This window comes from Lynx rufus, unplaced genomic scaffold (assembly GCF_022079265.1).
Source record: "Lynx rufus isolate CCGP_SWC_20201006 ecotype Redwood Valley unplaced genomic scaffold, mLynRuf1.p SCAF_11, whole genome shotgun sequence".
Taxonomy (NCBI): Eukaryota; Metazoa; Chordata; class Mammalia; order Carnivora; family Felidae; genus Lynx; species Lynx rufus.
In genome coordinates this window covers 13,409,258-13,434,294 of record NW_025814825.1, presented here as the reverse complement: position 1 = coordinate 13,434,294, position 25,037 = coordinate 13,409,258, and the positions used below count along the sequence as shown (strand labels likewise).

Genomic DNA, 25,037 nt, shown 5'->3' with positions numbered 1-25,037 from the left:
GTTCTCAAGGGAAGCAGGTGAGCTCAGTGGCTGGGACGGCCCACTCTGCAGCCTGGAGGCCTGGGCCTGAATCCTGCCTTTCTGGCTCACTAGCTTGTGGCCTTGGGTCAGTGACTCTGGTTTTGGCCTCGGCGTCTGCATAGCAGGGAGGAGAATGGATCCACCCGAAGGGAGGCTCTGCAGAGGGGAGGGTGCAGAGTTCAAGGGGAAGTGTCAGCTCAGGGAAAATGCTCCTTGTCATCTTGCTTCTTTTCATCTTGCTGTGAGGTCCAAGGACAGGAGGACATGGGGGCTCTCGAGGCAAGTCCCCACTCCCCCACCACAGGGCTGAGCCCCCACAGGGTCTGTCTAATGTTTCCACGGAGCAACCACCCTCTGGGCTTCCCTCTCCCAAAACTTAGCAGCGGGGGGAGGAGGGGAAGGGGCAGAAAATCATCATCCTCATACAGCAATCACCCAGCGAGTACTTAATTTGTGCTAAGTACTCTTCGAAATGTTTTCTATGTGCTGGCTTGCTGAATCACGCCAGCCCCATAAGACAGGCTCTCTCTCCTCTCCTGCACAGACAGGGAAGGAAACTGAGGTCAGAGATGCTGAAGAACTTGCTCCACGTCACTGGGCTGAGACCCCAGGAGGTCTGGCTCTAGTCTGCGCTCTCAGAATGACACTCTACCACGTCCCCGGAAGGAAGGAAATACGGGTGGTCCAGAACTGAAGGATTCTCCTGGGATGGTCTCAGTTGTCACGGGCAGCCACTGATGCCAGGCTACTGCACCCAGGGCGGACCCCCAACTGAGTAGGGTATACACTCCTCCCAGCCCCCATCTGCCCAGACACTGCCCTGAAGGGAGAAACAGAGAAGGCTGGCTCTCTAAGAAACTGCACATTTTTATTCCAGGGAGTATATCATCTAAAGGGGCTGTTTAAATCATCAGATTAGACTAAGCTTTAAGCCGGATTGGATGTTTGCTTAATTTTCCCGCTAACCAGTGGGTGAGGGCTGGGAGAAAAGCCAGATTAGTTATACACAGGTATTTTTTTTTTTTTAATAAAAAAGAAAGACCTGAAAGGTAAAAAGGAAAAAAAAATACATATATATGTACATAAATAGGTGTGAAATGATGAGCACGAGAAGCAAGGATTTTTCAAAGTGCTTTTGTGGCCCCAGGCTAACTTGAGTTTTTTCTGATCCTCGTTCTGATCCTCGCTGGAGGGAGAGCAGGTGCTGCCTCTGCTTTGTAAGGGGCAGAGGGGAGCCTGAGAAAGCGAACAGGCAGTTCAAGGTCGCGGCGTGAGTCCGTGGGGAGCGAGGATGAGGACCCAGGTCTGCTGAAGCTCTGTTAACACCCCTTCTCTCTGGTGTGTTCATTCCACAAATGTGTGTTGGGCAACTACTGTGTGTCAAGCGCTGTGCTGTGTGGGACAGACACAGGACAGACAAGGGACAGTGCTCCATCGGGAGGGCCACAGGGCATCCTGGGCACGTCCAAGGGGGCACCAAACCCACCCTGGGTGTCACACAGTCCTTTGGCAGGTGCTAAGCTGGAGTGTAAGGTGTGTTGGGCTGTGAGCACACGCGTCTTGTGAGAGAGAGAGCACGGCACGTTCAGGGAACTGAAGTGGCCTCTGGGTGCAGGTGAGACTGGGGGCAGAGGCTGGAGAGAAGCAGAGCCCTATCCTGGAGGGTCTTGCCTCCCTGCTAAGTGCCAAGACTTGATCTCCAGAGTAGGGTATAGAGTTGGAGTGCAGGCTTCGTCTGCCAGCATCCCTTTACCCAAAGAACACTCTTCCTGGGGCGCCTGGGTGGCTCAGTCGGTTGAGCGTCTGACTTCGGCTCAGGTCATGATCTCGCGGTCTGTGAGTTCGAGCCCCGCGTCAGGTTCTGTGCTGACAGCTCGGAGCCTGGAGCCTGTTCCGGATTCTGTCTCCCTTTCTCTCTGCCCCTCCCCCGCTCACACTCTGTCTCTGTCTCTCGCAAAAATAAATAAACATTAAAAAAAAAGAAGAACCCTCTTCCTTGTGTGCCAAGTTGTTCTGGAGAGGTGGCCCGCCATATTGTCCACACTGACCCAGCCACAAATGATGATCACCCACGTGATGAGTGGGTCTGGGGTGACTGGAGCATCCCATGCCACCGGTCGCTGCACTGGGTTAGGGATTGGCGCGTGTGCCAGGCGGGGTCAGCCAGTCCTCCCCAGGACCGAAAGGTGGAGAGAAGTTCACTCTCTGCCATGACCGTGTTGGGGGCTGTTGGTTGCCACCTGGCCGGCTGCACGGAGAGAGATCACATTTGGGATGAAGGCAGGCAGACACACACACAGAGCCCAGGGATGGTGCAAGAGAAGGAGAGCCCTGGGGACGTACGCAATCTCCTAGATCCGACAATGCGATCCCTTTTCGGGTCACTACTGTTTATTACCAAGAATGCCAACTAGCACCAAGGGGCACCTCAGGGTTGCTAGCTGGGGAGCAGCATGGTTAGATGCTCCGCCCCTATGCCCTGCCGCTACCAGGAAGCAGGCTTCAAGTGACAGGTAATTAACACGTCCCAAGAGCAGCTTTCAACCAATGATGGGGAAGTGGGTGGATAAACACCCCAGCTCCCTCCCCCTCAGGTGTGTGCTCCACACTGGCTCCCAGAGTCCCCGGGTCCAGCTGGGTCACTCTCTATGGGAGCTGGTTTGATAGGCATCCTGTGTTAGCAGCCTTCTCCTTCTATCCCTTTTCTCCATTCTTCTACCTCTACTTCCCAAGTAAACTCCTCTCACTTAAATCCCTGTTCCCGGGGCTGCTCCTGGGGAACCCCACACCAGGATGCATCTTCCCAGGGTCTGCAGGGGCCTCACCCTGGGCAGGAGCTGATGGGCAGCAGATGGGGCACTTGGGCCCCTGGGGGCCCAGAGTATTGGGTGTAGGTGCATACCAGGTGCCCTGGAGGCTATGGTCAGGCCTTAGCTCTGATGCTTGGGGTAGTTCCACACATTCGACCTTGTCACACCGTGCCCCCCACCCTCTCCCAGCAACTGGAACTGCCCCAACACCCCAAAGATAAGAGCTAGCAAGGGCACACAGCCTGGTTCAACGTAATGTTCCAGTTTACGGTTATAAATGTTAAGGAAATCAAGTGGAGAGAGAGGCTGCGGACCGATGCCAAAAAGCTTTAACATGATCCTTGGGGCAGGAAGAAGGCCCAGGACAGCCTGGGAGACATGAGGAGGACAGTGGCCCGTCTTGTTCTCCCACTGGCCCAGGGTGGGCACAGGGCCCGGGAGGCACCGGTGAGCATCTAGTGAATGCACAGGCAGGCAAGGGCTACGGGCAGTGCAAGGAAGCTCTCACGCTGGGCCTAACCCCCCCCCTCCCCGGTCGCTCTCTGCTTCTTTTAAAATTTTTTTTTTTCAACGTTTATTTATTTTTGGGACAGAGAGAGACAGAGCATGAACGGGGGAGGGTCAGAGAGAGAGGGAGACACAGAATCGGAAACAGGCTCCAGGCTCTGAGCCATCAGCCCAGAGCCCGACGCGGGGCTCGAACTCCCGGACCGCGAGATCGTGACCTGGCTGAAGTCGGACGCCCAACCGACTGCGCCACCCAGGCGCCCCTGCTCTCTGCTTCTTGACCCCCTCAGCATAGCAGGGAGACCCCTGGGAGCACTTGCAGCCCTTGAAGCCAGCCTCGGAGAGCGGCCTCTGCCTCTAACCACCTCCTCCCAGACCCGGCCTAAGACAAAGTCCACCCCAGGAATGCTGATGGCATCACGGGAGCTTCTGGGGCCTGCTACAGCAAAGTAATTAGCTGCCCCAACGGGAAGGTTGCTTTGGAGAGAGCTGGGGGGGGGCTTCTCACCCAGCACCCCCGGGGGGGCGGGCAGCCGAGGGAAGAGTGGGAGACGAGGAGGTAAACGCCAAATTCAGGACAAGAGCAATGCAGTTCCCTGCTCCGCTCTGCTGCCCCCACAGGCCCCTCACCTGCACAGGCTTCCTCCTTACCTGCGAATTACCTGCCGCAGGACCCTTTCTCCTCCTGATCCCTGCTCCCTGGGCCCCAGGACCTCAGGGATCTTGCCTGGGGCTATTTTCAATGCCCATAAAGCTTTATGGCAAGAAGCCCACCCCACGGGCACTAAGGGGGGACAGGCTGGCTTCACCCTGCTTCTTCCACTTCGGCAGGGAGCGTGGCCCAGGGGACGGCGATGGCGTTAGGATTGTGGGGAAAGTCCAGGCAAATGTTGCCCCGGAGTCCGTGGTTCTGCTCTCGGACGGGGGATAGCCAAGACGACTGCTTCAGCCCCGGGACCCTGGGGCAGGCCACGTTAATCTGAGATTCTTTCAGAGGGCTGCCAGCTCCCCACCCCCTTGCTCATGAGGGCTCAGCACCCCAGGGGACTGATTTCTTCATAAGTCTCTCAAATGTAAATCCTCCTCATAAGTATTTATGATGCTGCAGATTTAACATAATAAAACACTTGGAGATTATGGATGAGCCAGTCAGAGAAAGCCAGGGTTCTCCAGGAGGGGAAAAAAGGAGACATTTCAATCTCGCACATTAAATAAAAAACAGCTTAGCCCCAAACCATCTTCCCACAACCCAGAAACAGACGGAGGCCTGCGAGCATTCCCCACACGGCCCTCGCCCTTCTGCTGGAGGCAGGAGAGGGGCAAGGGCGGGTCCTGGGGTGGGCTGGACCTTCTGGAGGGTGCCCTGTAACGCCAAGCCTTCAGAGCCAGCTCCCTGCCTGACCTCGGGAGGGTGGCTGCCTTGGCCATCCACTGTCCCCGCTACACACAGACCTAGACCTTCTTCACCACCTCCTTCCTTCCGGGTCTGCGGTGCCTCTCTGGCTGTAGGGAGGGGCCGGCAAACTAGGAGGCAAGTGGTCCAGGGGTTCCAGGTACAGGTGTAGGGCGAGAAGGGTCCCAGTTCTCATCTGGCTTCACCCTGCTAATGGCCATGTGACCTCCGTGAGCCTGCTTCCCATCTATAAAACAAGGTAACAAGTTTCCAGCTCTCGGACTGTTGTAAGGATTAAAGGAGATAATGCTCGGGGCGCCTGGGCGACTCAGTCGGTTGAGCATCTGACTTTGGCTCAGGTCACGATCTCACAGTTTGTGGGTTCGAGCTGCACATCGGGCTCTGTGCTGACAGCTCAGAGCCTGGAGCCCGCTTCGGATTCTGTGTCTCCCTCTCTCTCTGCCTCTCCCTGCTTGCACTCTGTCTCTGTCTCTCAAAGTTGAATACAAGTTAAAAAAAAAAAAAAAAGTGCTAACTCCTCTTATTAGAGATTACTCTCCTAGATCCCTGTCACTGCTGGCCCCTGACACCACTGCTGACCCCTGTCCCAGGCTGGCTTCTGGCCTGCTAGACCTCATGACCACAGAGGAGGCACTCCCAGGTACGATGCCAGCTTGGGCCATCCCTTACTGGTCCTGTGGTCTTGGGTACATCTCTTGACTTTCACCTGAAAAGTGGCTAATGTCATGGCCTCCCTCCCGGGTCGCTGTGTGTCACCAGGTGTCAACCCTTTGTTATAGTTCAGACAATGACTCCAGATCTGTCACTTGTACGAGCCTGGGCTATCCCTGCTGGACAAAACCGCATCCCTAGGGCCAGCCAGGCGAGTGGACAGAGAGGATCATGAGAGTCCTGAAAAGGAGGGAGTAGTGAGAGACCCAGGGGCTCTCCACCACGGCTGTCACCCCCTCTTCATCCTCCTCCTCCCTTTGTGTCCCCTTCCTTTCTTCCTGCTTTCCCTCCTGTGAGCCTCTGCCAAAGACACAGCTCTTCCCTCCAGGGGCTGGCAATGCTGAGGGGACACGTGGCCCTGCTCTGAGCTCCGTTCCTCTGCCTCCTCCTGGAAGCAGGGCGGGGGGGTCCTCTGGAGGCGGCACCCCACCTTTGAGGACACTGAGGGTAGCCCTGTGCACCAGGGGAAGGCACAAGGAGGCAGGTTAAGGGTCAGCTGGCTTATGATTGGGGTTGCAAAGCCCTCAGGCCATCTGGACCCCATTCTGCTTCTCGCTTTTACAGCCTGCACCTTGGTTGTAAAATGGGTGCAAATCCTTTTACTTTCCTTCTCTTGACAGGCGGGTCCGTGTCCCCTTGAAACCAAGTGGGCTTGGTGAGTGCCTTGACCGGCTGAGTCCAGCATCAGTGCCACCGTGTGGCTACAGAGACCTTGTAGCTTCTGCCTTGCTCTCTTGGAGCACCTGCTCTTTAGCCACACCATGAAAAATCCTCCTGCCTGAGGCCAACTTGCAAGAGACCACGGGGAGGGGAGGGGAGAAGGAGACAGGGGCCGGCGAAGGCCCAGCAGCTCCAGCCCAGCTGTCTGCAACCACATGAGAGACACAAAGCCAGAGTTCCCAACTGAGCCTGATGACTCCCAGATCCTGAGCGATACTAACCACTGTTACGGTCTTAAATCACGGTGCTTCGGGGTCATTTTAGCTCAATGACAGGGGATTGGAACAGCCCCATAGCTTATGTTTGGAGAGACCGGTCTATCCAGGCTTAGCACACGTGAGGCACAGGTGCTGCCCTCTCTCCTCCCACGCGCGGAGCAGACATCACCAATCAATCGCAGCACACTCCCTGCGGCCAGACCTGCCTCAGGGTCCTGTTCCACCCGAGATCCAGGCAGTCACGATAAATGTGGCTGCACTGAGTGAAACTGATTGGCCATCGGTGAGCTAAGGTTTCAGTAGGCTGTGCCCAGAGAAGCCCAGGTCTCTGGTGGTAACTCAGGGGCAACGTAGGCAGAGTAGCTAGGGCTGTTGCTCTTGTGAACCTAAATGACAGTGGATGGCAATAGTCCCCCAGTGGGACTAAGGGCCATGCTAACTTGCCTGGCTACTTCCTAAATCAGTCCTTCCTCCACAGCTCTCTCCCGGCCCCCACTCTAACACAGTGTCAGATGTTCCCCACTGACCCTCAGCGAGTGGTCAACACGTGAGCCGGTGACCCATTCCCCCAGAGCGAGAGCCAGGATTAGGGGGTGCCAGCCTCTCAACTTCCCACGGCTCTCAGACATGCTTGGGAAACCAGCCTCCCTTGTTCCCCAGCCCCCCCCCCAACCCCCGGCCGCCATCTACATGCTGTCCTTTGGTTGCTAAGTCTGCGGCCCAGGTAGCTGTTGACAGGCTCCCATGAGAGGGAAAGGAGGAAGACCCACGTCCCCACATGCCTCCTGCTGGCTGCTGACACCATGCCACGGCGTGTGGCTGGGAAGTGAAAGACCAGCTCTCCAGCTGGGCATCCCATCGGGAGGTCACGGATCTGACTTCTCCACCGTTACGGAGGAGTGTGGGCTGCCTGCCTCCTACTTAGGCTGCTGCCCTTGAAGCCGGCAGAAAAGCAGCCGCTGTGAACGAAAGGCAAGTGGAGACGCAAGGAGGTGAGGGTCAGGGGCTGGCAGAGAAAGGAAGTGGCCTACCTGTTGACGAGCAGGAAGTTCGCCATGAGGCACAGCACGGAGGAAACGGTGGAGGCAACGGTCAGGTAGCTCTCAAAGTAGTTCTGCAAGCACAGAAGTGAGGAGGCTGCTGATGTCACCTGGGAGGGACGGGAGGGCCCCACTCGAGAGCGGAGCCAGGGCCCTCCTGGGGGGCTTCTCCCCACTGTCTTCAGATACGACTCATGGATAAGTCTAGCCCAAGACGGCATGGGCCCGCCTCTTTACGACCTAGGACCACTTACTCGGTCACACAACAGACGCCAACATAAGCTGTGCTAAGTGCTGGGGACACAAGTTAGGATAAGACATTGTCCCTGCCCTCAGGCCCCCAATGCTCTGCAGCCCCCACTCCCACCTATTCTTTTTTTTTTTTTTTTCCCACTCCCACCTCTTCTACGTGTCCATCCACAGGGGAGGCAATGGGGACAGGACTCAATTGTGAGCACGTATACACAGAAAGACTGTGCCCCACCGGCCTTCTTTGCCCACTGCCAAATTTCAGTTATCCAAATGCGTGTTGTGACCCAGCCACATTCTCATGTTCCTGCAACCAAGTGAGGCCTCTGAGAAATACACCAACCCTGGGGTGCCTGGGTGGCTCAGTCGGTTAAGCGTCGGACTCTTGACTTAGGTTCAGGTCATCATCTCACAGTCGTGGGATCGAGCCCTGCATCGGGCTCCTTGCTAAGCATGCTGTCTGTCTGTCTCTCTCAAAATAAACATTAAAAAGTTAGTTTAGGGGCGCCTGGGTGGCGCAGTCGGTTAAGCGTCCGACTTCAGCCAGGTCACGATCTCGCGGTCCGTGAGTTCGAGCCCCGCGTCGGGCTCTGGGCTGATGGCTCAGAGCCTGGAGCCTGTTTCCGATTCTGTGTCTCCCTCTCTCTCTGCTCCTCCCCCGTTCATGCTCTGTCTCTCTCTGTCCCAAAAATAAATAAACGTTGAAAAAAAAATTAAAAAAAGTTAGTTTAAAAAAAAAAAAAGACATACACCAAGACTGATCCCTGTAGGGAAACTTTGTTCCAACTCTGGATTTGCTTCCTCAATAGAGCTGCTATCCAAGGTCAAAGCCATTTTGGAAAACGGCTCCTAGACTGGCCAAGATGAGGACAAAGGGCATTTTTCTAGAAGCAGTTCTGGGTTATTCTAGACGAAGCGTACATGAGACCACACGACAAAGAAATCCTGATTATGAAAGCTGTAGGGCAACTGTGTGTGTGTGTTTAATTTTTGTTAAGTTTATTTATTTATTTTGAGAGAGAGGGAGAGCGAGAATGAGCACGAGTGGAGTAGGGGCAGAGAGAGGGAGGTAGAGAGAACTCCAAGCAGGCTCCACGCTATCAGCACAGAACCTGACTCGGGGCTTAAACTCATGAACTATGAGATCACAACCTGAGCCGAGATCACGAGTCGGACACTTAACTGACTGAGCCACTTAGGCACCCCAACTGTAAGCGTTTTTCGAAACTCAGAGAACTGTCCACTCATCAGAGTAGATTTTACTGTGTATCTGGTATCTCTCAATATACCTGTCTTAAAAAAAATTAGAAAAGGCTGACAGATCTTGGCTTTGGTTGTTGTATGTTCCACCACGAACCCCAGGTTGGTAACGATCATGGGTTCTGAACCGTGGTAATAGATTACACGTATTAAGCGTTTACTGTGTGCCAAATACAAGGGCTTTATATGAAGTATATTGTTTACTCTACAAAATAAAAAAGAAGCTGTGAGTATTCTACTCTGGAAAGCTCACCAGATTGACTTCACTGAGGAAATATTTTGAGTTACAAATGTGCCAAGCACAAAGGACAATGTGTGCAAAAGCTTGCCAATGTGCAAAGAAGTGTGGCGACTGGAGGGATCACTACGGAGAATGAGACATGCTTCTTGCCCGTTAAGAGCGAAGCATCCCACTGGGAGTGTAGGATAGAGTGTGAAGGTATTTTCATCTCAAAACACCACAGGAAGAGATGTCAGAATTCTGTGGGGTTTTTTTGCCAAGTCAGAGGTAGGAGCAGTGTGTTCTATAAGGGGTTCCGGGTGGGGGGAGTGGGACCAGGAAGGCGGATCACGAGAGAGAATGGGAACGAGTACCAGTTTGGGGAAAGGTCCCCGAAGCGGTGGGAACGGAGTCAAACCTTGAAAGAGAGGGTCAGATCTGTCCTTTCTGGGGGAGTCTGACGGCAGCGTGGAGTGCAAGAAGGAAAGATATCATAACGAGCTCCTCCTGGTCTGCAACGGATTGTTCCACGGTCCCTTTTTAAGCCTGCAGTAGTGCTTTGCGGTCTTTGAAATCTGCACCCTGAATATCAGGTTGTGGTGGCCTTGCAATTAAAATGATAATCACAGCTAGTGCGGTCCATCAACCATGAGCCTTAGAAATAGCCTTCCTCCTTTGAGGTGCTACCTCATTGTTCCTGCCCTGATGGGCTCAGTAGAGCCTGGACTGGTCCGAGGCACTCAGTCAATTACGTCTTGACACAGTGGCTGAGCCTACGTGAGGCCAGGCAGGTGGCAGGCGGGAACCATGGAGAAAGGCCCCGAGGAAGAGACAGCTGCAGGTGGGGGCCAAGCCTGCCCCAAATCCGAGCCCCTGGCGAGGCTCCCTTTACTCAGTGGCTGCTCGCTCCGTGGCCAGTCTACAAACGACCATCACATGGGATGCAGAGTCTCTGTCTTTGTTTTTTCAAGCAAGCTCAGGTTCCCTGAACATTTTAGGAACGGGGATTTTCTAGGTAATTGAATGTTCTGGTTTGTTGATATTTAAGTAGAAAATTATCCTTCTAATGTTGGAGAGGGTTTTAAATATTGACGCCCGAGTAGGGCTTATGACTCCCTTTCTGTTGACAGAGCTCCTTTTCTCTGCTTCACAAAGAGCACACAGAAGGGGCAGAATGGACTTGACCCTGGGCCATTTTTCTACTGGTACAGATTGGGGACTGCAGATGGTTATGTGGGTTGACTCAGCATACCCCAGGGAGCTGTTTTGTTTTTTTTTTAAACTTAGTTCCTGATATAAACATGTGGGCGGGGGGGGGGGGGTTACTTGCTGCTTTTGCCTGTGAATAGAGTTCTAGCAAAACGAGGTGTGGTGGGCAGACCCTCCCGATGGTCCCCACAGTCCCAGCTTCCTGTGTTCACACCCTTGTATGTGATCCCCTCTGCTAAGTGTGGGTGGGACCTGTGACTTGCTTCTGACCAAGCAAGGGGCCGACATCTGTGATCGTGTGTATGGGGGTATGTTACACGACATGGTAGCACCTGTCTCGTTGGACTCCTTTCTTCTCTCCCTTGGTGGCTTAGAGGGCACAAGTGGCCATGCTGGGGAACCCCATGTGGCAAGAACTGCAGGTGACCCCTAGTTGCTCAGAGAGGCTTCTGGCCAACACCCAGCAAGGAACTGAAGCTCTGGGTCCTACCACGACAGCAAGGAATTGCATTCTCCCAACAATCCAGGTAAGCCTGGAAGTGATCCTTCTCCATCCGGGCCTCCAGCGAGACCACAAGCCTGGTGACCCCCTTGATGGCGGCCGTGTGAGACCCCGAGCCGAGGGCTGTGCCCCGCCCCCTGGACCACAGATACCGTGGGGTAATAAATGCGTTATTTTAAGCCACTAAAGTGTGTAGTATTTCGTTACACAGCAATAGATTCCTAATTAAAGAGGGCTTTAGACAGCTGAGGTCCTGCTATCGGGGTTTTCCTGAATATCGCCAGCTTCTTGTAGTTTAAACTCAGTGTCTCAACGGAAACAGGGACAGCTGAGCATGATCTTGCCAGACACGAAGACCAATATGTCTGCCCACGAGGGGGACAAAGGTTATGCTTGCTGAGGTCCTTGTCAAATCCTCTGAAATTAGGATCCTCTTTGCGGGTGGCGTGCACGGATTCCAAGAAACAGGACTCAGTTCATGGGCCACCACCAGATCTGCTCACCTTGCCTGGCTCTAGGACATCTGCCTCGCTACCTGACCTCCCGGTCATAAAGCCACTGTCACTGCTGCCCCCAGAGAAGGAGCCGGCTGCTGGGGAGAGACCCCTGTGCCCGGGTCCTGGCCGGGCTGCGTCCCAGAGGCTCTTGCTCCCCGGGTGACGATGAGAAGGGTCAGGTGACACTCCCCGAAGTCGAGGAAGGCGAAGCCCCGTGAGAGGCAGGAAATGGAGAGGAGACAAGAGATAAACTTCTTGACTTTCGTATGCCCCAACCAACTGTTCAAAAATGCGGTGGCCCCACGTGGCTTCTCTGGATGTGTGCCGGGCGCCTGAGCAGCCAGCTGTGTTTCGTCGCAAAGCTGTGGCCAGCCCAATAATGCTGCGGCCTGCGTTTTCTCTCTCTCATCTCTGCCTCACTTCCCTTTTCCCTCACTCTTGCTTCCCTAGAACTGCACACCCTGAGATGGCATTCGCATGGAACGTGTGGCCTTGGGCTCCTTTCTGAGAAGCATCCCCCAGTGAAGGCCCTCCTTTCCATCCTGGGTGATGCCCTTTGCAGGCTCGCAGCTGGCATTTCCCTCCTGGGTTCATCTCGTTTTCTTCCAAGGGATGTTGGGGCCACCGTCTCCTATTTTACCCCAGGAAATGCAAAAACGTTGGAATACTGGTTCAAAAACATTGGTAACAGGCCTGCCCCCTCCAAAGCAACCTGTCATCTCCATCCCATGGGGCAATCTTACGTCATGCGATGGCTGGGGATGGTTCATGCCATAGTTCGCCTGCACTTGGGACTGGTTCCTAAGAGCTGCCTCAAAAGGCTCTGTTATTTATCACACCAGGTGCCCCCCAACATGACTGATGAACGTGACCATGAACAGGGTGAACCCAAAGACCCCAACGGCCAGCTCCAGCCACGCAGGAGTGCAGGAATGAGGAGAACACTGGGGCAGTGGCACCAGGCCACCTCGGGTGACAGCGGAGGCTATGCTTTCCACACCCGCAGGGGGCACCAGTCCTGAAGCTGTGATATAAATGAAGCTCTTCATAGTTGTGCAACACGGCAGCCTTGTTTTTGTTTTTTGTTTTTCAAATGTTTGTTTATTTTTGAGAGAGAGCGAGTGAGCACGAGTGGGGGAGGGGCAGAGAGAGAGACGGAAACAGAATCCGAAGCAGGCTCCAGGCCCTGAGCTGTCAACACAGAGCCCAATGTGAGGCTCGAACTCATGAACCATGAAGTATGAAGTCCGACCCTTAACTGACTGAGCCACCCAGGGGCCCCACGGCATCCCTGTTTATACAGTCCATGGAAAACCTAAGTGCTAAGGAGATCGGTCTAGGGCTCACGTTACTGCAGGCAGAAAACTGATTCAGCAAGAAGGCAGGGCCGGAAGGTGGGTGGATGCAGCAGGGCAGGGCGTGATGAGAAGACAAGGCCTCTCCAAGCCGTCAGGAGACCCAGAGGCAACTCCCATGGCCCTCAGCCCGGCCGGGTGGCCACTGTTGATCAGATTAACAACGCCTTCCCTTGTTTACCAAAGATGTAGCCACCCCTGTGTGCCCCGCACTGTGCTGGTGGCTTGGTGTATAAGAGAGAAAAGACAGGGTGCCTGACGCCCTCTGGGAACACGTGGCCTGGCACGATCCTATAGCTCGAGCACAGTGGACACGAGATGTGGTGGGAGGACAGAAAGAGGGGCCGGAGGGCTTCCCCCAGGAGGCCCTCTCAGACTGTAGCCTGAAAGACTGGGGGAAGTGTGCCAGACAGAAGGGGGGAGGAGGGGCTGCTGGTGGAGAGACGGCACTCCAAGAGGAGGGAACAGCATGTGCAAAGGCATGGAGGGATGCTTCCTCGCCACTCACGAAGTTCCTTTGTTGGAACGGACTTCCTGGGCATTGACAGGAATCTGCTGAACTGAGACAAAACCATTGAATCCAAACACGCTGGGAGAGGCAGGAATGTAACCAGGGCACGCCACGCCCTCCCCCCTTTCAGGGTGCTCAGGGAGTGGCCCCATCCGCCACCATTCTGAATTCGTCAAGCCCACGGGAGGCGAGGCCCAGCTGAGGAAGAAAGAGTATCTTTCTTGTTGTGTATCTAACCTAAACTCCCTGCCCTCAACCATCTCCCTGCATGCTGCAGTTACCTGGGGGCTCAGGGGGGTGCTCAGCACCCTGGCAGCAGTAACATCCTTGGCACTGGTCAGGCAACCCAAGTAGCAACACGGAACCCCTGCGGAGCACCAGGTAACTGCCAAGTGATCAAAAGCGCTCACACGTGGCCTGCACGGACCCCAGGCCCTTTGCTCTTGACGCAGCTTGTAAGAGCAAGGCAGCGCTGATGTGCTTCCGTTTTACAGATACGGAGCCAGAGACCCACAGAGGGGATCACCGGCACAGAGGCGCCTACCTGGCGAGTGGCAGATCTCCTGATGCAGGCAGGGCAGGGGTGGGGTGGGGGGATATTTCGCCACTCTAGCTGCGGCCGCCTGCCTCGCAGACGTCCCCGGGATTGAGGCATGTCACCGGGCCGCCCCAGTGGCCGGCGTGGCAGCCCATGCGTCTTCCCGGCAGTGAGCAGGGACCAGCTCGTGGAAGTTGAGGTGCCACCAGGGAGGCATCGGCTCTCTGCCCCAGCCCTTAAACACGGGTGACCTGCCCAAGCCAGCAAACGACAGGGTTTGATTCCTCTCCCCTCTGCGGTTCACTCTCTTCTCCTTAAACCCCAACGGTCCCTTCCCCAGGGCGTTTCCACAGGGCTGTGGCTCTGAGCAGAGTTAAAAGGAAACATTTTCAGAGAAGAGCCGTCACTTCTGTCAGCCACCCAAAATGGATGGCCACGGTCCGCTGAGGAGCACGGACCATGGTACAGAGGACATAATAGGTGGGAAGAGCCGGGCAGGCTTCCAGCTTCTCAACTGGCTGTGCCAACTCGGGCAGCGCCCCGCGCCCCGGGTTGAGGGGAGGTGGGGTCCCAAACCCAGACCGGGCACGGAGCCTGGCCCCGCGGTGCCAGCTAGGAGTGGGGGAGCCGCTCTGGCCTGGGTGCGGGGCACTCGATCCGCTCGTGATGGCGATGAGAAACTCATTTTCATCCGTCCCCACTCCGGCCCAGTTTGCGAACCCCAGGAAAAGGGGAGAGCCGCTCGGCAAACGCAATTTAAAAACCCATCGGAGCCAGCTGGCCAGATGTGAGGCCCATTTTACGACGGGGAACGCTTCCCCCCTCCTCCGCCACGCCGAGAGGCTCCGTGCTAAGCGTCTCTTCTGGAAGAATTTAATTCTGGGCTCCGAGTCCAGGTAAAGAGGTTTCTTCGGGCAGGGAGGCCCCGAAATGAGCCCGTTTATCTCTGGCAGGCCCTGGTTAAGCTGCTTCTCCCCTAAATGCTATTTGGGCACTTTGAAATAAGTGCAGCAAATTAGTCACGAGCTGCGGCAGACTAACTCGGTGCCCGGCCGCCCGGCGGCTCCCAGGCAGCTTCGGGCAGCCCCCACCTCAAGAGCGCGGCGGCAGAGGCAGCTGGCTCCTGCGGGGCGAGAAAAAGCGATTCAGGCCCGGGGGTGGCAGCTCGAGGCAGCAAAGCGTTACCTGGATCACAGGGGCATGAAATTAGCAGCAGCGAGCAGGCTGGAGCCAAGAATAGTTTGCTGCAAACTTGCTGCCTTCGGATGGCCGAGCTCTATGGCCTGGGATGCTGCGGGGAGGTGCCATCGCCCTGGCATCGGCCACGAAGCGAGCCGAGGGCAGGCGTCCCCAAGGGCTGCAGCTGGCCTCTTGCCTCTGGGTTCCTGTGGGGGCACTGGCCCAGGAAAGCTAACGGGGGCGCGGAGGGGCGGGGGGGGGGCAGCTGGGCAATGCCAGTTTCAGGGCCCAGAGAGGTGAGGGACCCGGGAGCCCGGATCCACCAAGGCGTGATGGGGTATCCAGGGGCCCAAGGGCAGAACAAAGCTGGGTCAGAATCGGACAGGTAAGGTCCGGAAAGATGCTGGCCAGACAGACCCAGCCACTCAAAGGACAGGCGCCCCCATCAGACCTGTGTACTCGGTTCCCACATCAGCCCACCGAGGCTCGGCCTCATGGATCACCTCCAGGCCCCGGTTCCTCGGGGCCACTGTAAATCTTGCTCACCCTGGAGGCCCTCCCCAGTCCGCGATCCTTTTTTACACCTCCTCTGGAATCCCTGCCAGGGGATAAGCAGAGTGGCTGAGATTTTCGGGAATGAGCCTCCCTGCCTCCCCCACCTCTGTTGTAGAGCACACCTTCTCCCCCCAGCCTAAGCTGACTTCTAGGAAATTTGCACCATGAACACTTGCCTTCCCTGCCTGCATTCTCTGTCTCTCCTTCACTGCTGGCTTTCCTTCTCATCTAGCTCAGGAAACCAACCTGTCTGATCTCATTGCCTCCAGCCCCAGGTCCCTCCTCCCTTTTGCCACAAACTCCTTAGAAAGGCAGCCTATGCCCTCAATGCTTACCCTTACCCCTCCCAGACTGCTCTGGGGAAAGACTCCTCCAAAGGGGCCTCTTTGCAGCCCACCCATAACCAAGGTGTGGTCAGGCTCCTGATACCATGGGCCACCCCGGCTATAATGGGTTGAATAGTGCCCATGTCTAGCCAGAACCTCAGAATGTGACCTGATTTGGAAAATAGAGTCTTAGTGGATACAATTAGTTAAGACGGGATCACACGGGACCAGGGTGAGCCCTAAATGCGATGACTGGTGTCCACATAAGCAGGAGAGGGCATTAGATGCTGAGACACAGCCACGTGAACAGAGCAGAGACCGGAATCGCACGGCCACAAGCCAGGGAGTGCCAAGGAGCCCCCAGGGCCTGGAAGAGGCAAGCGAGATTCTTCCTAGAGTCTTTGGGGGCAAGCATGGCCCTGCTGGCCTCTTTGTTTGGGGCTTCTGGACGCCAGAACTGTGAGAAGCAAATCCTGTGCCCACATCTGAGCGCCTGGTCACGGCAGCCACAGGAGATGGCCACACCTTCCCTCCAGCGCTCTGCACTTGAACTCCCGGGCCACCCCTCCTCCTCCTCTTTCGAGGCAGCTCAGTCCACCTCTGCGCTCTGCCACCAGAGGTGCCTCCCGAGCCCCACGTTGAGTTTCCTCTGTCCCACACTCCTGCCTCGGGACGCTCTTGTCTCCTGGCTTCGAGGAGTCCCAAGCCCCGTGCCTACATCCATCCGTCTCTGCCTCCAGAACAATTTTCACTGAAATTCAACAATTTTCAAATCCCGCCTGGGTGGCCTGCTGACCCCCGGCTCCAAGCTCTCAAATCACAGGCCTTCAGGCACACCTTCAAGAGGACCCCAAGCCACCTCTCCCGAGGCTCCATTTCTCGGTGGCCCTCCTCAAAGTTTCTCTGCTTTCCTTCACCACCCCAGGTCGATCACTTGTCCCTGGATCCCACATCCCTAGCAAAGGACAGTGGCTTGCACTCCCACCCGCACCCCCGGACTCCCCTCTGCCAGCCAGGGCTCCAGGCCCTCCCCCACGTTTCCCCCACACCCCCTTGCTCAAGCTTCTCCCTGGGCCTGGCCACCCTCTGCCTCCCCAACTCCAGAGCGACTCTGGCCCTTGTCTGCCTTGCAGGGCTTGGCTGCCTCCCCGCTCCTCTATGGAGCCTTGGCCCCCCAGCCCTCCTCAGGCTCCTCAGCACACAGGCCCCTCTCCTTGGCCCCCTTCCAGGACACCCTGGGGGCTCCAGTTTGGTTAAATGACGGGGCATGTGAGGTGAGGGAGGCAGGGAGGGGAGACTACGGATGGTCTCAGGTAGCAGGCTGAAGAGGGGTGTTTGTCTCAGAAGGAACTAGGGAGCCATGGAAGGCTTCTGCACAGCACTGATAAGATCCGTGCTGCGCACAACAGGGGTCACCCGGCAGGTGAGGTGGACTGAACTCAGGGGGAGCAGCAGGTAACAATGGCTATGTGTTTATCCATTCACTTCTTCATTCAGGAAACAGCGAAGGCAGATAGAGCCCATTCACTTATTTGACAGTAACGACTGAGCACCTTATGTGTGCCAAAATGTGCTAGAGGCTGAGGATGCCATGAGGTTCTAGTGAGGGAGGCAAGAAAAAGCATAAACAGCAAATTAAGGGGTGGGGATGGGGGAGACTGTAAGTTATATTAAGTGCAATAAACAGAAAAACCAAGTAAGGGGCTATAATAGAGCCTCGTGGGGGTGCTGATGTTGGCGAGGGTGGTGAGAGACGACCTCTTGAGGGGCGTGATGTTTGGACCCGAGGATAAGCTACGTGAGGGGTGAGGGGACAAGCATTCTGGACAGAGGGAACAGCATCCGGTTGGCCTCAAGGCAGGAGTGAGTTTGGTGTGTTGAAGCAACTGACCAAGCAAGCTGATCCTGGATTACAGGGAGTAAGGGAGAGAAGGGGGAGACCGAGCTGGAGGCAGGGGCGGGGCGGGGCGAACAGGCAGAGATTGGAGTTTGGATCTTATTCTAAGCGCAGCAGGAAGCCACTGCAGGATCCTAACCAGCTGGGAAACCTGGTCCTGGCACACGTTCCCAGAGCCCTCCCCGCACTCTGCTGTTCCGAATGCTTACAGCATCCCTCTGAGGGAAGATTCATATTGCAAATGAGGAAACTGAGGCTCAGAGAGGTCAGGCACTCGCCCAAAGTCACACAGCTCCAACCCAGCCCTCTGTCCACAGAGCTTGTGCCCTTACCTGGTACAGTGGATGGCCTATTTTATATCTTAAAGAGACCCCCTCTGTAGCCTCCATGGCCATGGAATTGACCTTAGAGGGCCAGCAGCCAGCAAGGCTGAGGCAGGGGACCTGGCCACGGAGGAGAGAACCGGAGGCACTTGAGACATTTTGGAAGGTGGAATGAGCAAAACTCGCTGACAGACCGGGTGCGCGAAGACAGAACGAAACAAAGGGGAACCCGGAAGTTTCAGGCTTGACCAACTCGTTGTTAAGTAGAGCACACGGCGGGTCGGGCAGCAGAGACTGTCTGCTCCGGTATCACCCGAGTATGCCGGTCAAACAATGACCCTGCCGTGAGTCCAAACCCTGAGTGTGGGATCACAGAGCACAATCCTGAGACGAGGGCCCTCCTCCTGGTCCCTCTCCTCGCTGGCCCAGCACCAGCCGGGCCCTCTGCAAACCCTTAGAGATGAGGTCATCATTCTGCACGTATTGGTTGAGCTCAGTAGACATCCTAGGCACGCGGGACTCGGCCCAAGTTCCCGCTTTCATGGAACTGACTGCCTGGTCAAGGAGAGTTGGCAAATGCATGCACAAATAAATAGATGATACATCAGACAGCGGTCAGCGTTCCAAACAGAACCCAGGCCAGGGTAGGTGCCTCTATAACAGATCTCAGAACACCAGTGGGGAAAGACCTGTAAGGGAGCACCTAGTCCAGGGCTCAGCAATCGGCTGTCCCCAAATCTGCCCGTCTCCAGTTTTGTAAATACTAGAAACCAGTCAGGCCCATTTGTTTATGGATTATCTGTGGTACAGGGCAGAGTAGCTTACAAAAGAGATCACGTGACCCACAAAGCCTCCACTATGTACCATCTGGCCGTTTGCAGAAAAAGCTGGCCAACATCCACCTCGGTTCTTTTTTTATTTTTATTTTTTTAATTTTTATTTTATTTATTTATTTTTTTAATGTTTATTTTCTGAGAGAGAGAAAGACAATGCGAGCAGGGGAGGGACAAAGAGAGGGAGACACAGAATCCGTAGCAGACTCCAGGCTCCGAGCTGTCGGCACAGAGCCCGACGTGGGGCTCGAACTCACAAACCTTGACATCATGACCTGAGCCCAAGTCAGACACTCAACCAACTGAGCCACCCAGGTGTCCCCCACCTGGTTTCTTAAGTAAGGAAACAGAGCCCTAAGTCACCCAGCAAATTTGAAACAGCATAAGAAACCAAACCAACTTTCCTCGACCTCAGGTCTTTCTACCGCTGGAGGGGAGCATTACTTCTGTCAAGCCTTCCACCCCACCCCTCCACCAAAGCTCTCCAACAAGGCAAGCTGGCCTCTGATTTTCATCCTTTCTGTTCGCCTACCCGCCCTTCAGGCTGAAACCTCAGGAGGCAGAGAAAGGACTCAGAACCAGGTAGAGGGAAGGGCCAGAGACACAGTGAGCCTCGTCAATCCACGTGCAAGCGATCCTGACCTCTGAGGGGTGAGAGCTGACTCGGGGCTCAGTCACTGCTGATGTTCCGGCCGGCCTGTCCTTCCTCTTCTGCAGCCTGACCACGTGGCCAGGGCAAGGAGGAAGAGGAGGAGGAGGAGGAGGAGGAGGAGGAAGAGGAAGAGGAGGAGGAGGAGGAGGAAGAGGAGGAAGAGGAGGAAGAGGAGGAGGAGGAGGAGGCCTTCCAAGAAGATACCCTATCTACCCACACAGCCCTCTTCTCATCAGGCCCCTTCTGCAGTTCCCCGAGGGCCGACATGCCTCAGTGTCCCAGGACTGACAGCGGGGCAGAGGGACCAGGCATACGGCATGTGGGGGTGCTCTAGCTGTTCTTCATAGAAGGAAACCCAGGACAACCACCGGGAAGAGGAAGAAGAGGGAGCCCTGAGTAGACCCAGCCAGCACCTGACATGTGTGCAGGGAGATGGAAACCACGGCCGCTCAGGCCTCAGGTGTGTGCACAAACAACACACACAGAGGACCCCCCGAGAGGCCAGCCGGGACCCTCCAGCCCTCGCTGCCTCCAGAGACCCCTCCCAGATGATGATCCCTGTAACGAAGGCACCAGGCAAAGACTGTGGTCTGGCTCCGCTCTCAGGATACACACGATGATCAATCAAGTTAAGGAGACACTTGAGCACTTAAGGCCCAGGCCATGTTCTAATTTGTCGAGGAAATCGCCTCTGGATTCCAAGGACGAGTGCGGGAGGAAATAAAATCGAAGGCGGAGGGGGGGTGGGGAGCGATCGATAGCCCAGGGGGGCCAGGGAGCAAGGCGTGGGTGGGGAGCGGAGGCCGCGAGCACGCTCGGAGAAAATAAAAAGAGTATTTGAGAAGTCGAGGCCACCAAAGGCATGACTGACAGCGTTTCAAGTCGGGCTTTTTCTCTCCCTCTGCAGGACGCAGCGAGAGCTAAAAACAGAAGAAAAAGCCATCACAGGTATATTTATTGGGAATAGCATGCTGGCTGGGCCTGCAGTTAGAATCAGAGGGTGGACAAGGGAATAAAAAAAATGACTCACGTTTGGTTCTAATTTTTAAAAATGGTTTAGGGCTGCCATCCCACTAGCCAAAGCCACTGGGCGGCTGTGGGGAGGGGCCTGCCCTCTCTGCCCGATGGCCACTCACCCATGCCCTGCACAGGAAGCCCGGAGTCCGTTCCTGTCCTGCCGGAGCCCCAGACTGTCTCTGCCATCTCCCCTTCAGGAGATCAAATCCTGCCTCGATAGGCTTTTGGGGGGAAGGAAGGCGTTTCAACACCATTCTTTGGAATTTTGCTCTTAAATAGCGGATTCCCAAATGGAGTCCGTGCATTTTTTTTTTCCATTTGGAGGGATCCGAGTTGCACTAGGATTGGTCTGCAGGAACATGTCGATACGTCTACATCCTTCTGGAGGAACAGCACGTGGCATGGAGAAGTGATTCCCTGATATATCAGGGGCACCGGGCCCCCCCTGGGGGGAAGGAGCCAGCAGGGCGGGATCTGGGAATCTGGGTATTTGCCAAGGGCACCAGGAAACATGATGCAGGCTCAGATACCCTTGGGATGCAATCCTGCTCTTGTCTTCACAGTCCTGTGGCATCAGCAAGTTACTTATTGCTTCCACTTTCCTCCTCTGTCCAATGAGGGCAAAATGCATTCTCGTGGCTGGCTGGAGGCAAACAGGTAGAGCAGAGTTTTTCAAATTACAGGCTGCAAGCCACTGAAGAATCTGAGATCCATCTAATGGGTCACGACTACAGTTTTATTTCCTTTTATCGTCGGCTGCCTTCTCTCCTACGGATGAATCACCTGCATTCTTTTCTGGGACCCCCCCCCCCCCACCCCTGCCCCGTGCACCGGAGCCGATGCCCTCCGCTCATGGACCTTGCTCACCGTGCATCCTCCTCTTCCTCAGCACCGGCCTTCCCCTCTCTCCTGGGCCACTTGCATGAGCACACAAAGTGGCTGCTCTTTCTCCTGAGTTAAAAATAAAACCAAACCAGGAAATCCATACCCTCCTTGACCACACTTCCCTGGAACTCCTGCCTCACTCCTCTAGAATGAGAGCTTTGGTTTTTTTGTTTTGTTTTTTAATGTTTATTTTGTTTTCCAGACAGAGAGAGACAGAGCATGAGCAGGGGATGGGGCAGAGAGAGACACAGAATCCGAAGCAGGCTCCAGGCTCCCAGCTGTCAGCACAGAGCCCGACTCCGGGCTCGAACTCATCAACCGCGAGATCATGACCTGGGCCGAAGTTGGCCACTCAACTGACTGAGCCACCCAGGCGCCCCTAGAATGAGAGCTTTGAAAGCAAAACTCCGAGAGACAATTCTCCACGTTTGCTGCCTCCAGTGTTCCTCTTGTGTCCTCTGGCTCACAGCCTGGGGTCCAGATTCTGTCCCTCCCCCTCGGCACTGCTCCCCAAGGCCGCAGAGGACCCACGCGAGGTTAAATCCAAAGGCAGCTCTCCGTCCTCAGCCTAGGTGGCTTGTAGCCACTTATAAGATCATCACTGACAATCACTGGCTCCTCTATGCCAACTCTGACCAGAGATTGTTCTCGAGTGGATGCTACTGTCCCTGTCACAGACACAAGTCCTGCCCAGTGAAATGTGCACTGTGGTCAAAAGCCGTCTGAAAGCACTTGCAAACGCTGGTACGGAGGACAGGGTTAGGACCATGGACGGCATGGGTTCCGGCAGCCCAGCTGGAGTCCCAGTTGTCACTTAGTTCGCGCTTAGTGAGCACAGACTCCCTTGGTTTTTTGAGCCTTGGTTTCCTGCTCTGTAAAATGGGTATAATCCCTATCCCTTGGGGCTGTAGGAAGGACCAAAAGGGACAATGAAAATAAAGCCTCTGGCACACAGCAGGGTGTTTAACGAACGCTGCGAAATTACTGAATGAACCAGGACCCTCAGCACAGTGGCTGGGCTCCTGGGGAGCGCTTCCCTCTGGGTGGTATCTCGAACACTGTGTAGATGCTGCCGGGGTCTGTGTGCACAGGGGGCCCAAAGCCGGCAGCTGAGGGGAGCTCTGACGACCTGTCTGGGAGCAAGTTCTTCCAGAGAACTCTCATCATGTAGCCTAAGTCTATCCGGTGGGTGCCCTTGTGGGAGCAGAGAACAGCTCCTCCTTACCTCCCCCCCCCCATGGTAACGGTTCGCTGGGGTCATGTGGCTGCATATTGGCCTCACCTGGAGAACTTAACAATGCTCATGCCCAGGCCCCTCCTTCGATTACACCAGAATTGGATGGGTGCTTGGGGCAGGCAGGTAGGCTTTAAAAGCTCGCCACGGGATTCTAGTCTATTCCACCGGGGTAGATGGGGAGACCAGAGAGCACGCTGGTCAGCAGCACAGGCCCTGCTCACCTCTGGACTGCTCCAGAACCCAGTTCTGTCACTCACTAGCAGATGACCATGGACCAGGGAGCCTCAGTTACTCCGTTAGGAAACTGGGGAGCACAGTACCTCACTCACCAGGTTATCCTGCAGATAAAGATAGTAGGTCCAAAGGCGGATAGGCATGGGCTTCATAGCAGGGGTTTTATAAAGTCAGCAGGTCATTGCCAAGACCCTTCTGATAATGTCCTCCAGTTTACTCTTCTCCAAACCAGTTACCCTGGTTCCTTTAACCCCACCTCTCTGGATTGAGATGTCTGTCCTTATTCGTAGGAATAGCTTCCAAGTCACACTCTGCTGCTTTCGGGGTGGGGGGGGGGTTAGTCCTGAGGGGCTGGGCCAGGGTGAGGGTGCTATAAATGAGGGGATGTCCTAGGCCCCCCACCTGCTGAACTAGACCAACCTGTGTCCCTTCCCTACGTCAGGGTCTTGCTTCATGTCCGTGGCAACGCCCGTGAAAGGACTACTTTCGTGGTGGCCACCGTGACTCCCGGATCTTCTTCTGGTCCTTTGCAGACCCGGGCCATCCCTATCTTGGATTGGGGTGATGGGGCTCCCCTCCCCAACCATACAAAAAGTAACGCAACAAATTTTTATTGTTGCTACGACGTGCTGGGCACTGTGCCGGCCGAGGGCACAGGGATGTATGATAAGAGAGTTGCATTCACCGTCCCCAACGAGCTCACAGCTCAGTGGGGGAGGCGTGCCCATCTGTGAAGCGGGCACTCTCATCATGGTTCATAACAGCCCTGCCTCGTGGAGGTGCTGCAGGGTTAAATGAGCTGAGGCCGGCAACGTGCTGAGCAGTGCCCTGCCCCCCGCCCCCGACACTCAACATAGTGAGTCGTGGGGTAAGCACCTGATGGGGGTACACTGGGCTACTGGGGCTCCCTCCAGTTACGGGTTGGATGGGGCAGCAGCAGACTGCCAGGCCGGGGACCCAGCCCTTCTGACATCAAGGCAGACTGTAGGTTGCCCCCCCCCGCCAATGACCTGGCCGTGTCCCGCAGTCCCCTCGGAAAGGAGCCCTGGACAGGCCGAGGCACATAAGAAGAGTGTGTGAGGAGGCGGCCACGCAGGGCTCGTGGCAGGGAACGACCAGGAGAAGGTGCAGTCCCCCTCCTCTTGGGGATAGGAAGAGGGGCGTGTCTGGCTTATCCTCCCTGGCCCAGGGGCAGCCCAGACAGGCTTGCAGGAGAGGCCAGTGGAGGGCCAGGAATGCCCCGCGGGATCAGGGATGGCTTACAAACCCCAGAGCCAGGAGGGCGGGGGTGGGGAAGGGATCGGGGATGCCGACAGCTTGGAAGGTGGGTCCAGAATCCAGGGGCTGGATTCTGCTGAGGCACCTGTTCTCCCAGGGTGGAAAAGGAGGCCGGACCAAGGGCAGGCTCTCCATCTGGCGGAGTCAGGGTGCGGGGTGGTCCCGTCTCCGGGAGAGTCCCCTCTATGCCACTCTCTGAGCCTGACCAAGTTTGCAATCATGTGTCCATCTAAATTCTCCGTGACATTCTCTACAGCCCTTCCTCACTATGTGATTTGAGGCAGGTTACTGAACCTCTCTGGGCCTGGATTTTTGTCTGAAGAAACAGAATTAACGAGAGGAGAGTTGAACACCCCTGCTAGCTCAGGGGGCCCAGAGTCGGGCTCAGAAGACAGAAGACAGAAGACGGTGGCCACCGTGGTGCCCTGCGGCACAACCTTTTCAGAGAAATTCTTCCTTGTTTATGCCGTAATTTTCTGGGCTCTGGGCTCTGGGCCCAAAGGCCTGTGGTGGGTTTATTCAAAGTTCTTATTCCGGGGACTAGAGACAAGGGGGCGGGTGAGCAGGACGCTTTCTAAATCATCCCCCAAACTGTTCTAGGCAGAAGGGAATGAGCCTGGGACGGGAGGTGACCTTGAAAGTGACATAAACTGGAGGGGAGGGGCTCTGTACAAACAATCCTACTAAGCCCAACTCCCGATCCAATGGTATCCATCCCTGGGAAATATTAAAAGGAAAGTACAGAAAAAACCCGACATCCAGACCCACAGCTTATGGAGTTGCAGGTGGCGGCTGGAGACAGACCCATCTGACTCTCCCCGTCCTTGGCCCAAAGTGGC

The 25,037-nt window shown here is 55.6% G+C and overlaps 1 protein-coding gene across 2 annotated transcripts in view; it reads right to left on the bottom strand.

Annotated features, from left to right (window-relative positions):
- Nucleotides 1–25,037, bottom strand: part of SLC29A3 (solute carrier family 29 member 3) — a 43,378-nt gene that overhangs the window by 10,904 nt on the left and 7,437 nt on the right. For both annotated transcript variants that reach the window (XM_047072891.1, XM_047072890.1), the window contains exon 3: nucleotides 7,433–7,515. In XM_047072891.1, the coding sequence (XP_046928847.1) occupies nucleotides 7,433–7,515 (83 nt within the window). The remainder of the gene's footprint in view (nucleotides 1–7,432; nucleotides 7,516–25,037) is intronic.